Source organism: Vidua chalybeata, chromosome 2 (genome assembly GCF_026979565.1).
Source record: "Vidua chalybeata isolate OUT-0048 chromosome 2, bVidCha1 merged haplotype, whole genome shotgun sequence".
NCBI lineage: Eukaryota > Metazoa > Chordata > Aves > Passeriformes > Viduidae > Vidua > Vidua chalybeata.
The window spans coordinates 97,238,870-97,254,097 of NC_071531.1; the positions used below are offsets into that span (position 1 = coordinate 97,238,870).

Sequence of the window (15,228 nt, forward strand, 5' to 3'; positions counted from 1 at the left end):
GTTACATAAACATGTGAGAAAGTAAAATCTGAACCCTTCAATTAATTAAAAGTGATGGGAAAAAAGACTCATTTAAGTTTATAATTTTGTTTATGCTGTTTTTTCCTTGGTTTGAGCTGTGAAAGTAGGAGCCATCCGTTTTATTTGGTGGAAAACACCATGGATCTGAGACGAAATATGTAGGTCTGCATGTCTCAACCCACGCAAACACATGTGCAGCTCAAGAGGGATTACAGAGCATACAGTGCTTCCCAGAAACGCTGCCTGGTCTGGCAGAGTATCTCAAATATGACTGATCATTGATACACATTATGGCTGCTGTTCATTTACCTTGCTACAGACTGTACAGTGTCCTACTGCTTTCAACCAGACATTGTTCCTGATAAGCCTTATTGCAAGCACTTCACGTAACTTCAAATCAAAAGGGAAAAAAATCAAAAGGAAAAAAAAAAGTGTTGTGTAGTTTCAGCTGACAAAAGTATTAGCCCTCGCCGTAGTGGTTTGGCTCATTGTATGCCACCTCAAAGTCCCAAAAAGCCAGGATCACGAAAGTGACAGCTTAGGAGAGTGTCTCGGGACTCACGGGAGTTCCTTTGTATACACAAACTGTTGTTGTTAGAGGGTACTCAATTCCTAAACAAATCCTTAAAAAAACCACAAACAACAAAATCACCCAACTAGAAGAGAAATAAATATAAAACCAAACATACATCTATAAAAAAAAACAACCCAAGAAATTAAAAAAAAAAAAAAAAAGTGGTTTTAATTAAGAAATTCGGTTGCATCCTGCTCAGTAAGCTGAAACACAGCCCAACCCCAGCTCAGAGCCCAGACCCGCCGCCTGCCCGGCCCGCGCCTTCCCGGGGGCCGCGCCGCCTCCGTCGCCGCCTATTTCGGGGCAGAGGCGGCGGGGCCGCTCGGGCGGCGGCGGCTCCGGTGAGCGGGGGCTGCGGGCGGGGGCAGCGGGCTCGCCCTCTCCGGCGGGGCGGGGGTGGTGGCGGCCGGCCCGGAGGGTTCCGCGGCTCGGCACCGCGCACAGGCCCGGGCGGGCGCGGGCTCGGCTGCGCGCGGGCCCCGGGAAGCCGCGGCTGCGGCCGCCCGCGAGAGGCACCGGGCCGGAGTCGGGCGGGCCCTGCCACCGCGGGCCTCCGCCGAACGCTGACCGGGGCTTCCTGCTCCAAGCGGGCGGGTGTTGGCGGAACGGGAGTGCGCAGCCTTCCTCCCTAAGGAAGGCTGGAGCTGGCGGTGTGGCCCGGTGTGGCTCTGTGCGCTCCCGCCTCCAGCACGTGTGACAGCCGCGGTGAGCCCCGCTGCTGCCCTGCCGCTGCTGCTGCCGGGATGCCGGCCTGCTGTGACCTTGGGAAGCTGCCGCCGGGTGCCGGCCTGCCCACGCGGGCTGTTGCAAGGAGCAGCGCTGCCTTCTGGGTGCATCTCGGTCTTAGGAGACTGCACGGGCAGAGAGAAACATCTGGAGCTGAAATAACATCTGCTGGCAGAGGACTCTGCAGGACCTGTTACACTAACTAATGCTTCTGTATTTCCAGGTTTGAGGTTTGGATTTGCTTTGGAAGTCACAGAGCAGTTGCTACCTCGTTCTACCCACGTTCAGCTTTTAATACAGTAGTATTATTACAAACAGGAAAAAAAGGTATGTACTTATATACTACTAATTTAGTTTTGACTAAGACTTAAATCTTCTGAAAGTGGCACTGTGCTGATATAGATCAGACGGCTAAACTTCCTTCTCTCTTAAAAGGTCCATATTTTTATAGGCATATACTTTTTCCTTTCTGCTGCCAAGTTTTCTGTGGGTGATCTGGCATATGCTCCCTTTGGGGACTGCCACGAGTCGATAAGCGCTCAGTGTGATGAAAGCAGTGTACATTTTACTGAATGCTGGCAATTGCTGCTCTCTAGTAATTCCTTTCATTCAAAGTCTTTCTCAATGATTTGGTTTTTTCTCCCCTAAATGAGGAGCAAAACTCGGAGTGCAGTGTGAACACTAATGAGATATATAGGATAACCAAGCATAATTTGGCCTTGGAGCCTCCATGTTGAAGTAACACCTAGTGTGCTGTGCTGTCAGTAACAAAACAGTTCAAATCTGAAGCCACAGTTGTGAAATTACATGTGTTAGTGCCATTTATTGGAAGAGCAATGTTTTATTTTGTTTTAAACTCGTTTAGATTAATGAAACAGATTGGATGGGTAAAGTCACTGAGTGGCAGTATTTGGCCTACTGGTGTATCTTTTAATGTTCAAGAAAAATAAATCTGTTTAGAGAAAGACTTTCTTAAAGTCTTGGTTGTATTCAAGTGTCTATGTTTCTTGTACAAAGGATGTGATTTATACAATGTGTCTTTCTATGATTCTTTCAAGATAGCCTACTGGGAATTATGTTTCCCATTCAAATTATGCCAAAATACATTTTGGGAGGTAACAGGCTTCAAAAGAAGCATTACAGTAGGTAGAGGAGTGAAAATTGTTCTGTTTACTATGTACTGTGCTTGAAGACATGCTTAAAAGCCAATGAGGCACTAATTCACATGTGTATTTGTGTGGGTTTTAAGATTCATGCAGCTTTTTGACAGCACTGCCAGAGAAGTGTCTCGCTCAGCAGCACAGTTCTGAAACAGTGGGAGATCTTCACCTGAGTTATTTTACCCCAGATAAATAAGCTTGTTTTAACTGCTTGCGCAGTGAAAGTGTCTTGATGCAAACCTGAGAACTGAATTCATTTGAATGTTTTATTTCAAAGTGTCACATTTGTATTTCTGCTTTCCAGCTGCCTTCCTGAGAGACAAGGTGTAATTCTTATTTATAATATTGTGTTGTGGGGAGGACTTGCACTAGGAACATGACAGCTAGACACAATTCAAGATGTTCATGTTCATTCCCTTTTCTACTCCTCTTCTGAAAGCCACCCAGTGTATCATCATGGGTAGAGTTTTCATAACTGTTCTTCACCATAAGGAGAGCAGATTCTGTTTTGCTTTATAGGTGAGGAGGTGAGACAAGCATTAAATATTCCAGCCTTAGACACCTGAGGGAAGATTGCTACAATCAATATAAAACTAACCTTCAACACTGTTCCCTGGATGTACTCTTTTGCTTTCATTTGAGAGATCCAGGGAGATAAGCTGGAAAGCCTAAGTAAGCTGAAGCTAGGCAGTGATATTCCAGGAGACCTGCCCAGTGCAGCAAAATCAGTCAAAATACAAATATGCTAAGTCCCATTCCTGAGCACCACTTTCTATCTCTAAATTGAAGAGTGGATCTGAGGGAATTCCTGTAATACTTTTGCCTGTCAAGTTGTTGTAAATTGTGTATGTTTCATCTTTCTCTTCCCTCAGGAGACAAGTATCTCCATACCTAACAGGAAACAGGAGACTTTGCTCTGAAATAACTGATAAACAAGTGTGAAGCATGAGGATCAACTCTGCTGTTCAGGCTGCTATTGACCTCACAGCAGGTGCTGCAGGTAATGCTTAATTGCACAAAACTTCTGAGAGACAGATTTAATGCCTTTGACAAATATAAGAGCAGTTTTGACTTGCTATAAAAAGCTTCACCCTCTGTGTTTTAAGGGTATGAGGAGAAGCAGTGACCTCAGCCAGTGTTGTAACTGTATCACTATTGCTCCACCCTGGCGAAACCCTTGCCACACAGTGAAGAAGACATAACACCTTTCTCGGACTAATCATTTTCTATAAGGAGGTTTAAGTTCTGCTTACATGAGTTTAAGAATCAGAGTATCAGTAGAGTTTTGCAAGGAAGTCAGTGTGTGAGTGATTGAGGTGCTGCTTTTGTCACAGGAACCATCCCTAAGTGAAAGGGACAAAACACTACCTGAAGGGTTTCTGGCTCAGACAACATCCTGGTGTGAATCTCTAAAACCTGTAGTAGAACTGATGATGAATTTGTGTAACTGACTTCCACTTCAGTCTGCTCTGTGCTGTAAAATTTTGCTGGACCAGTTGTGTGGAAATGGTTGCACTTTCTCACTGATCTTGCCATGTTGGTAATATCTGTGGCTCAGGGATGCAATTTTGAACTCTGCCAGGGAAAAGGGGTCTTTTTGACACTTCTAACCTAACAGTGGTTATATGGAAAAGGAGGAAGATTTGTCTAATTTACTTTTGTAACTAGTTTAGACAGTGTTACTGATCTTTTTTTCTTTCCCACACAATAAATATTACAGTCAGTCCTTTTAATGTTAATGCTGTGAATGTGACAGTATTAATGGTGTTAAGTGCATTCAATAGTAGTTATTTGTGGTCATTTGTCAGAGTAGAGGTTAATAGTGCAGTGAGAAAGAAGGGGTAACAGCCCAAGTCCAGTGTGGCAATCTCTGCACTCTTTAGAAAATGTAATTAAGTAAGCAAACAGCTTGTTCCTCCAGAAAATGTATAACCTGGTTTTACCTTCCTCTCCAGACACAGTCTTGACTACCTGATAAGTAATGACATATTGAGGCAAGTAAATTCTGGACAAGAATAAATAAGTCATTTGGCTGTCTGTGGTCATAGTCCTTTGCCTAGGATCTAAGCAACCTCTAATACCTTCTTTGATTCAATTGGACTCTTTCCCCGCCCCCCCCCCCCCCCCACTGCCATATTATTAGGACCACACTTGTCTGAATGTTCAAACAGATTTGACTTTTTGGGCTTCTGGTTTAATTTTGTAGTTGGGTTCAGTTTTTTGTGAATCTTTACTGCTGGCTGGAAGAATTATATTTCTCTTAATATTTCAGATAAGAACTAGGACTCTTGGTCTTTATCTTGAGGCTTACAAAGTTCATTGCTGCAGTTCACTAGGCTTTTTGAGCCAACTTCAGTAACAGCCTTTTTGGAACAGCCATTCTGTCAACTCTCAGTTTTTCAGCTTTACATTTCCAAGATCATTCCTGGTTTCCCTGGACATCTTCCAACAGCCATTATTTTATTACAGGAACCTAGCATTTGTCCTGTAGATTAATATCTCTACCTGAATTCCCTGCAGATAACATTGGCTGAGCCTTCCCAGCTCTGCTTTTCATTTGAAGCTTACATGGGTGTTACTGGTCTGAGCCAGCTACTTTTCTCCTAGGATATCCTTCCAGAGCAGGAAACTCTGTGCTTCCTTGCTTGATTTGCTCTTAAGCTCTTAATGATCCATCTGGTTGGGAATGAGGTTTTATGGCAGCTAGATTCTGAGTTTCTCTCAATGGCCTGGAGTACCTCTTTGCAGAGAAGCATGAACAATGTTATACAAATGTGTTTGCAAAGAGTAAAATGGATTGCAAATAACTCCAGTTAAACAAATACTTACTCTTCTCCCCACTTAAAAGAAAAATAACTAATCTTAATTGGATGCACAAATTTGTTTCCATTTCAGTTGCTTTCCTATCTGCATTTGCAGATTATTTAAAGAATGTGCATGCCAACTGTGCTTTGGTTAAAGATCAGCTTCTGTTTTAGTAAAGTTCTCTCTTGCAAAAACAAAACCATGAACCCCATATAAGGTACACCTATCATGTGTTTCCTGTCAAGTATCTGCTTCTAATAGATTGCTATTGCTGTACATGTTTTCTTACTGAAAAAGTGTAACATCAGCTCTTCCTGCAGACTACAGAATTGAGTTAGATCTTGCAGAAGAACACTGCACTGTGAGCAAAATGGTTATTGATGACATTGATGGAAATATTACACAAGTTTTCAGGGTGTTGACCTTGCAGTTCAGTTTGGAAAAGACAACATGTTGAGAAATTTTGCCCTTTTTCAGCTTACACTTGAAACTTCCAGTCTCTGGAAAGAGATGTGCTTAAGAGCCATCTGGAGTTTTGAAGTAAAGGATTTGAGTCTTTGGTTATCAATTTATTATGTATGATCAGTTTAGCACTCTCAGCAGTGTTCCTCTTGTCCTGGAGGAATCACTTGATTACTAATCTTTCAAGGTTGAGATTTTTTTGTTATTATTGGACTGTAAAATCAGAGATGCCTTCTGAACCACTGCATTAATGGGCAAAGGAAAATGTTATTTAACTCATTGACACAAGTGACTTGATTGCAGAACAATACTTTTAATTCAGTACAAGTTTATAAAAGTGAGCTGATTCATTTAGATGCTTGCTTTTCATGAGATAAAAAAGTGTTTAATGAGAATCGTGATGTTACTGCTCCTTTGCCTGATTTTTTTTTTCTTAAGGTAACTAAATTCACCAGTGACAATTGATGCCATTGTGCTAAAATCAGTGCACTTGTCTTTTCCTACAGGGAATTAATTAATCTTTGCTTTCTGTGTGATTTTCCTAATACTGGTGCTCCAGAATAGGTGTTGCAGTTGTGATAACCTTCAGCCACTGTTAACTTCCACTGCTTGCCTAGGTGGGACAGCCTGTGTGGTGACTGGCCAGCCCTTTGACACTGCAAAGGTGAAGATGCAGACGTTCCCCAGCATGTACAAAGGACTTGTTGACTGTTTTGTCAAAACCTATAAGCAAGTGGGATTTCGAGGCTTCTACAAGGGAACCACACCAGCACTTGTAGCCAACGTCGCAGAGAACTCCGTTCTGTTTATGTGCTATGGATTTTGCCAACAAATTGTGAGAAGAATTGTTGGAGTCGACAGGAAAACAAAGCTCAGGTTAGTAATAAATATCTGGTTTGTATTTTAAAATAAATAAGTATATAAAACTTCATGCAATTGCTATTTGTTAATACTGTACTGTCAGGTGCAAGTGAGGTCCGAGGCTTTCCTCTAACAGTGTACAGTGTAGTAAATTTTGGAATGTAGGCCTTAGTGTGACAATATAGTGTCTAATACAACAGAGCCATCTACTAACCAGTCACTGCAGCTGGCTGGTTTAGATGATCACAGCTTAACTGGAGTATTCAAGACCTGGAACATTTTCACCAATAGGATGGAGCATTTCCACACCTGAAAGTTAATATTCCCTTAATAACTAGGTTGTTCTGACTTTGCAGGGGAGCTAGTGGCTCTTCCTACAAGGAGGCATACTAAGGGGGAAGGGCACTTTTCTAATATTGTCTTGCTTTTAAATATGTATTTATTTAAGGTTCAAAAGCTTGCTCACCCTACAAACACCTTACCTTTCCCTACCCGTTAAAATGTAGGAAGTAGGCCTACCAGCAATATGTTTCCCTTCTTCAATGTCTTTTGCGATCATCCTGGGAGCTAGACCACAGGTGTGCAGATGTCCTAGGATCATCTCAAGTGACTGAGGCACCATGATTATGCTGGATGTAGGGAAGGTAGTGCAGGAAACTTTTAAACAGTATATTGGTGTACTACTCTGAAGTTGGATACAGAATGGGAATGTGAGTATGTAGCAATAGCAAGCACCTTTGACATCTGACATTTATTTCCTTGGTCAGGAAATGGTGCTTTTCAGATCCAAGATGGCTCTTTATGCCTTGTTGATTCAAGGTCAAATAGTGTGACTGCAGAGCTGTTCTAGGACAAAACATTAAAGAATTTAAGTTTACTTGAAAGATTGTCCCTTGATGTTGTTTCCTTATTCTCTTCATCTGGATCACTGTGGGGGCACCTTATGAGGCACATTTAAGAGAGAATTGTATTGACATGGTCTTCAGCAGGGCCCTGATGAGAACATGTGGTCTGTCCAGGACACCCCCACCCGTTATTACTGTACTTAAGGTGTACTTACTGTTACACCTTCAGAAAAGGACAAACTATAAAACACTTTTCAGTTAAAGGAATACATATCACTGATGCATAAGTCACAAAGAAAAGAAATGAAGAGAGAAATGCTAAATTCTGTTTATCTTTTAACATATGCTGAGTTCAACCAACAGATTTCATCATAAAGTCTACAGTGAGACAGCAAAATGGAAAGAGAAGTGCTAAATTCTATTTGCAGCTTTGCAGGTAGTTACTGATATCTTCCACTTTGAAAGTTCTCATTACCGCCATATCTGAATGTCATGAGCTTTGCTTCATGTCATAACTTGAGTTTTGTGATGCTTCAAGGTGAAGAGTTGTAGCTTTAATCTCTCATACTATAGATGTATCAAACTGCTGGGGACAAGGGAAGCATCTCCCTTGGATGGAAAGAATTTCTGTGCTGCAGTGAGATCAGTCTCAGCTGTGCTGACTCCCCAGGTTCTGAAAGAGAAGCTCCACTTCTATGCTATTATGCAGCTCCTGTCCAAAACACCAGTGTCTGTAGGAGCCCATTTAAAATGCATCATAAAGCAGTGTTGCCCTCAAGTACCAGCCTTTTGAGTCCTGGCAGTTTAGCAACCCAGAATCTGTGGTATGTGTAAAATCACCACAAAATAAGCCCCAGTTTTGGAACACTGAGTCACTGCAGATGACAGTGCTCTCTTGTTTGGTGGTGTGGTTTATGTTTGTGCTGTCTCTGATTCACATGGTTGCATTCATAGCAGCACATCCATACAAAGATTACAGTGATCCATTGTGCCTGCTTTCAGTTTTCTAGCATCTTCCACTGAAAACCTTTATTAATACTGGTAAGGTGAATTTGAAAATACTAACATCTATCTGTGTGAGGTGATTATTGCTCCTATTCTCTTTGAGGAAATAATAAGCAACCAAAATTTCCCAGTAAAACAAGCCTGTGGAATTGTTCATAAATGCTATGAAATCTTCCCTTCCTGGCTTTTATTCTGCTGCAATCACTGAAGTATAGCAAAAAGGGTAGAGGTTGCAACATATCTCTTTGGTGTCAAAAAGGTGTCTTTCAGTTGTATAAGGATATGGGATGAGCTGGGTTTTCCTCCCTCTGGTTCAAGTAACTGCCCTTTGCCCTTAAGAATCTTTGCCCCAAGACAGCCAGTTTTTCTTGATGGTTTTTACAATACAGGTGCAGGAAGCTGATTGCTGGTGCAGTGGCTCCACTGCACTGAAAGTCAGTGCCCAAATACCTTCTGCAGTTTCTTTCTTGCAGTGATCTACAGAATGCTGCTGCAGGCTCCTTTGCCTCTGCCTTTGCCGCCCTTGTCCTCTGTCCCACAGAGCTGGTGAAGTGCCGGCTACAGGCCATGCATGAAATGCAGTTGTCAGGAAAGATAATCCAGGGACACAAGTAAGTATACACCCAGCTCAATATCCCTGAAATCCTTTCTTGTGTATTATTTCTTCAAATCCTCTATTGGCTCAGTGTCACACTTATAGTGCATTGCTAACCAGAGAGGAGTTGTGGCTGGGAGGGTCACAGCCTGCTGACCTTCTGGGTGATAGTAAAGCTGGATGCTACTGAAGGGCTCCTAGCAGGATCTCGCTCTAAGTCTTATACGAATTCAATTGTTTGCACAATAGGTCTCACCATTAATTGTTGCTGCAGTTATCTATTGGTCTGTAACTTCTCATTATCTGGCTAGTAAGTATCACTAACTGGGTCAACCTCTCTCAGTACAGTTTGGTCAGTAGTGAAGGGTGTTATCCAAAAGGATGGTCCCCTTGGATTTTATCGTGGCCTGTTGAGCACTTTGCTGCGGGAAGTCCCAGGCTATTTTTTCTTCTTTGGAGGGTATGAACTAAGCCGGACATTCTTTGCCTCTGGGAGATCAAAAGATGATTTAGGTATGGTGCCTTTTTACAGGTGGGTTTTAGCATGTTGTCATGGGGTACATAAAGGGGGACATATCTTCTCTGAAGATATACTAATAATGTTGTAAAATACGTGCAAAATGAAGGAAATGAGGCATACTAAATATGGAGGGCTGAGTCTGGTGTATACATAATAATAAATTATTGAAGTGACCATTTTCCAATGAAGCAGGATGTATCATAAATAGAGAATTAACACAGTGAGCTAACACTACAAAACTGCTGAAATACCCGACCCCACAGTGTAACACAACTGTGAACTATTTCATTTCAGCTGCCATTCAGAGTGATTTTGAAGTATTTAGCTGCATTCTCTTGAACAGTATGTTCAAGTATATGCTGAACTGCATGCTGACCGTTAGATGTACTTACAATGATAGTAAGAGAACACTGAGATTGAAAATTAGAAATGAAAAAAACATGGTGGTGCCAGAATAAAGATTGCCTGTCTCCTGAACCAGTCTTGCTTGGAGTCAGGATTTCATCTGCATGCATTTTGGACATGTAACAAAACATTTACAAACATCTGATCTGAAATACAAAATCCAGGTTCATCATGAAAGCAATGACTGATTACAAAATAACTCCACCAAATTCTCTATATATGATTAGTAACATTATATGATGTTACTCTAAACCATTTCACAATTAGCCTTGGAAAGTGATTACAAGTGTTAAAAAAGTGATTTTAGTTAATACAATCAAAATTGAATTCTGAGTTATAGTTTTTTAACGCTGCCAATAATCTGAGGCAGCCTTTATAATCTTTGAGTTTCTAGTTAAGACTTGCAATTTACCAGTGGCTTGAAATTAAGGTTAGTGAGAGAACAACTGCTCTTTTGTCATAAGCAGCTTCCTCTGTTCCCTTTGAATCCTGTAGATGAAATAATGTTATATTTGTGTTGGTGAATATTGTGGTGTATAAAAGTCTGTTTCTTAACTTTTAGGTCCCATTCCTTTGTTACTAAGTGGAGGTTTTGGAGGCAGCTGTCTGTGGATTGCTGTGTATCCTGTGGACTGTGTCAAATCTAGAATTCAGGTTCTTTCAATGGCTGGAAAACAGGCAGGCTTTATGGGAACATTTGTAACTGTTGTGAGAACTGAAGGTAAGTATCCAAGCAGTTCAACTGAATCTATAGGGCTGCAGACTGAAATCTATACCCTCCAATACCAAAATCACTTAAGAAACCTAGTCCAGTGATAATGTGTTAGAGACAGATAATAACTGTTTCTAGCAAACAAATATCTACTTCACGTAATGGAAAGCTTGGAATCTAGAAACTGAGACCTACTTCATCTTCCCTGCCTCTTGGTTCAGGAGATTATTCACTTAAGCCTAACAGAAGCTTACTAGGCATTAAAAATAGATAAAGAAATGGGCTCTGTTACTTGTGACCAAACCTATACATGAAAACTGAAGGAAGTAGGTAAGTTCCATGCAGAAGTTTCTTCACCTCTAGAAGGTAATATATGATTACCTGAGGATTGATTTATCAAACAGCCCTATCCAGCCTGGCAACTTGAGGCATCTACCTCAGCATCTCCTCCCTGGAAAAGGCCTGTGTCAAGTGCTTTGGAAGAGGGTCTAATATACATGGCAGCAGATATGAATCCTAGCCCCATTGCTAGGTAAGATACTCATCAGAACTGGAGTCTGACTTGGGGCACAGCTCTAACATAGTCCTGCTACCCCCTTGCCAGCTGTAGTACAGCCACTGTCAAGTTATCTCAGTTGACCAAGACCTTGTCATATCTGAAATAAGCATCTAGCATAAACCCTTACATGGCTAAACTCCTGTTACAACATTAGATACTCCCGTATCAATACCCAGTACCACTGCAATCAGTAGCTACACCAGTGAGTTCAGCTCTCTGTCTTCATGCACCTCTAAGCAGAAGCACTGCTTCAGTAGCCTTCACAGGTAAGAGCATAGTGGTTGATGCAGACAGCCACTTTAATAAATTGTTAATGGGTTCTGGTTTCATTTCTAGGCGTGCTTGCCTTGTATTCTGGACTAACACCAACTATGATCCGTGCATTCGTGGCCAACGGGGCACTGTTCCTTGCCTATGAGTACAGCCGGAAACTTATGATGAAACAAATAGATTCTTACTGATACCATCCAGCAAACGAAGAACAAGAGATTGTTTAAGGGTCATTTAAATAAATGATGAAAAACACATAGATCACATGATGGTCTGAGCAGAACCAAATCAGTGACCTAATTTTAGGAACTCAACTCCAGTTTAAGATTTATAATCTTTTAAAATCAGGTGATTTTATGGAGGTATGCACATGTTGCTTGAATTGCACAAGCAGAACTATCTCGCTCTTACAGATTCTGCACTAGGTACACTGTATGTCATAAATGTCTTTGCTGACCTGTATTGGTGCTAAAAATACTTACATTGACCTATGGGGTTTAATGTAACATGCAAGAGTAGGTTGTGAGTTGTCTATAGCAAAGCATTGGTTTTAAAACTGTGCTGCAATTATGACCTTTTGCAGTTGTTAGTGATGTCTGACTCAAAGTAACATCAGTTCTTGTCAAATCTCCCTGAATATAGATGACTTGGACATACCCCTCACCTAGGGAGACCTTTCCTTTTCCAGCTACGCCCCTGTCCTGCTCTGGCTCCCTGCTGCTCTGTGACTTGCTAAGGTCACAGCAGAGGGTGTCTGATGTACATACTCTGTCCTAGTGAATGGGTTGACAGAAGTAGGAAACATTTACCCCCTACCTTATATGAGACTTAAAGCCCAAGATATGCTTACCTTTTTGATAAAAGAAGCACAGTAACAACATTAAGGAGGCTATGCTGCATTGCATGGTTTTCTAAATCCTTTCAAGAAGTGCTGGAGTATGCTAGGCACCACTTAACATAAGGGACACTGCTGGAAATAGGTGCTGCCTCTGAGCACAGAATTGTAACTTTGTGCAGGCTCCCGTTTAGATGACCTTGGCATGAATGAGGCCACATGCTGGAATGACAGGAAGCTGAAGAGGAACAGAAAGCCAGAACCGAGTTGTTAACTGACACCATGGTCTCTGACATAGCAGTCTTACTGGGGCTGGAGTCTTGCCACTTGCTGTGCCTCTTCAGCTGAGTGGAAAAAGCTCATATGACTGGATAGCTTGTATCACCTTCTGGCCTGGAGGGCATGGCCTGCTTGCTCATGTTACTGGATTAAATATGCAATTAGTCAGTATTGCCCAAAATTATGCAGTGACACCTCTTTTCAGATGCCCCCTTTGTTCTTCAAGTAAAATGCTCTTTCTACAAGCATGTTCTGCTTTGTAAGAAGCAGCTACTGCCTTAGCCTAGAATAAGTTGATCATGTCTTAAAACAGCACAAACTTGTCCTGGAGTTGTACAGATATACTGCCTCGGTGCTCTAACTGCAGCCCACCGGTGTGGGGGCAGTGGGGGGCACAGACAGAGCCCTTTAACTCACCGAAATCATCACAGCTACAGGAAGATTAGCAACTTGTCACAGCAACCACATTTGTCAGTGACAGACAGAGCTGGAACAACCTAGTTTTGCATGTTACAGCTTCCCTTTCAGATCCCAGAAAAGGGAACAGGATTTAGGCATAGATGAAATCACCTCAATACCTGCTGCCTCTTGCAGTGGAGCCAGGGTGCACTTAAACTGGCTCATTCCTTGCATTGTTGCAGCCTCTTTGATGGAAGGTGGCTGCTGCAGTTCCACAAATCTTCTTGCTCCTCCAGCCTCCAAGTGCAGAAAGAACAATTCATCTCACTTTCATACACCATGAGAAAAGGCAGTTAAAGCAGGGCACAGCTGAAGAATCTTCAGTGTCTACTGCACCAATACACCTTAACTGACTGGTACACTAGGGGCAGCACCACTCTGCATTGCCAGTACTTTAAAAGGAATTTATACCAAATGTTTAAATGATTCAGGTAGGAGGATGAGGCTTTAAGAATTGTTAGACTTCCCCTTCTTGTCAAAGTTGTCTAGCTAAGAGAAATAGTATATTTGTACATGTTTCTAATAGTTATGAAAAGGTGAGGACAGACTCCACCTCAGTGGAATATTTCAATCTATTTCTTAGATATGTCTTCGCTTTCATTTTTTAAAGCTCATGGTTGCAGTTTTTAATACAAAAACTGAAGCCTCAAGAGAAGCAGGGTATTTAAAACAACCTACAGCAAGAAGTTAGTGGCATTTTTGAGAGTTTACCTTCTGAAGTTGATGTAAGCAGTAATTTTTCCATTCAGAGGTGCTTGAGCTGTACATGTGTATCAGTTGTTCAGCTAAAAACTTGATGACGTTGGTACAGGAATTCACAGAAATAAAGTTTCATTTGATTAACTGAGTACCTGATGATTGTTTATGCCATTTAACAAGCTCATCTAACTGAGAAACAAAAAGGTTGAATTCAGCATCACCACCTTTCTGGAATGAAAGAAAAAGACTTTATACAATCAATGAACATATAAAGTCCTCAAAACTGAGGGGAAGGGGGCAGCGATAGTAAGGTGCTGTGAAACAACTGCTGATTTTACATCTATGGAAAATGAAACCCATAGTTCAGCACTTGGCCTGTTGCTTTGTTAGCACCAAAGTCAGTTCTAGTATTAAGGTTCACCTCAAATTTCAAGTTTCTAGATTACCATGATACAGGCTATAAGGTTTTCTGTCAGAAGAATGCCAAGAGTCCAGCATAGGTCACGTAAATTCCACATATATACGGGACAAATATCCACTACCCTGTGAAGGTCAGTGGAACAGGGAGGCAGGGCCTATTGCTACCCTATTCTGAGCAGTGATGCCTGGATCTCCCAAGAGAAACAGTATATCCCTTGTACAGCTATTGTGCTCCTCATTCTTGCTAACACATTAGTTTTCACTTGACTGCATGTGCTTCAGCTAGGAAAATCTGACTTGCTGGTACAGCCTCTGCTGCTGCTATCTGAGGAAACTGGCTTACTCCCTAAGCAGGAAGATGGGTCACCTTAGGTGCCCTGCCAACTATATGAAAAGGCATCCTCAGACAGTAGACAGATATCCAATTGCCTGAGCTAAGCCAAAATGAACTTAGGCATCAGCCACTTGTAGCTGCAATGAAAGGGCATCATTTTTTAGCCTTTAGCTACATTCACGTGGACACTGAGGTAAATATATAGCAATAGCAGAAGTTGAGCCCACACATGGTGTACTTCATAGTACATAACTACCTTCAAGTAAGCACAGGGAGGTACATGACCTCTCTGCTTATTTCATTAACTGGAAAGCTATGTCATTTCCCTTCCACTTTTTGGTTCCCAGGAACAAAAAGACTTAATGAAGCAGCAGAACCAAGCTAACACCTCAACACATTTCACACAAATGAAGGCACAGAAGAGCTGCACCACTGAGAGTAGGTGGAAGTAGAATAAGTATCCTGGAAGTTTGTGCATTACAGGTCTCAAGAGAAGCTAGTAAGCATTTGCACTATTTGCTCAAGTGAGCAGGTGCACAGATCAAACCCCTCATATGCAGGTATTAAGGCAGCCACACTAACTGATCCCAGGCAGCTGGAATGCTCAGGAGCTGATGAGAGCCAGTCTTAAGCCTTAGGGCAAGTGACCATTGCAGCCCTTTGTGGGGAAGTACAGCAGTAG

The 15,228-nt window shown here is 41.9% G+C and overlaps 1 protein-coding gene across 4 annotated transcripts; it reads left to right on the plus strand.

The window, feature by feature from the left end:
- Nucleotides 1-337: 337 nt before the first annotated feature.
- Nucleotides 338-13,941, plus strand: SLC25A15 (solute carrier family 25 member 15). Of its 4 annotated transcripts, none has more exons than XM_053934948.1 (8): nt 338-407; nt 1,545-1,648; nt 3,354-3,481; nt 6,366-6,624; nt 8,933-9,070; nt 9,398-9,567; nt 10,542-10,700; nt 11,587-13,941. In XM_053934948.1, the coding sequence occupies exons 3-8, from the start codon at nt 3,427-3,429 to the stop codon at nt 11,709-11,711; spliced, it is 906 nt and encodes a 301-aa protein (XP_053790923.1). In that variant the 5' UTR covers nt 338-407; nt 1,545-1,648; nt 3,354-3,426; the 3' UTR covers nt 11,712-13,941. The 4 variants fall into 4 exon arrangements, with proteins under 4 accessions (XP_053790923.1, XP_053790924.1, XP_053790925.1 ...); XM_053934949.1 differs by lacking the exon at nt 338-407 and adding an exon at nt 896-936; XM_053934950.1 differs by lacking the exon at nt 338-407 and adding an exon at nt 1,118-1,300 and having other exon boundaries at nt 1,545-1,652; nt 3,357-3,481.
- The last annotated feature ends 1,287 nt before the right edge of the window (nt 13,942-15,228 follow it).

Coding starts and splice junctions, on each gene's coding strand:
- SLC25A15 (XM_053934948.1), top strand. CDS start 3,427: ATGAGGATCAACTCTGCTGTTCAGGCTGCTATTGACCTCACAGCAGGT. Junction 9,071..9,397: donor AAGATAATCCAGGGACACAA/GTAAGTATACAC, acceptor AACCTCTCTCAG/TACAGTTTGGTCAGTAGTGA. Junction 9,568..10,541: donor GAGATCAAAAGATGATTTAG/GTATGGTGCCTT, acceptor CTTAACTTTTAG/GTCCCATTCCTTTGTTACTA.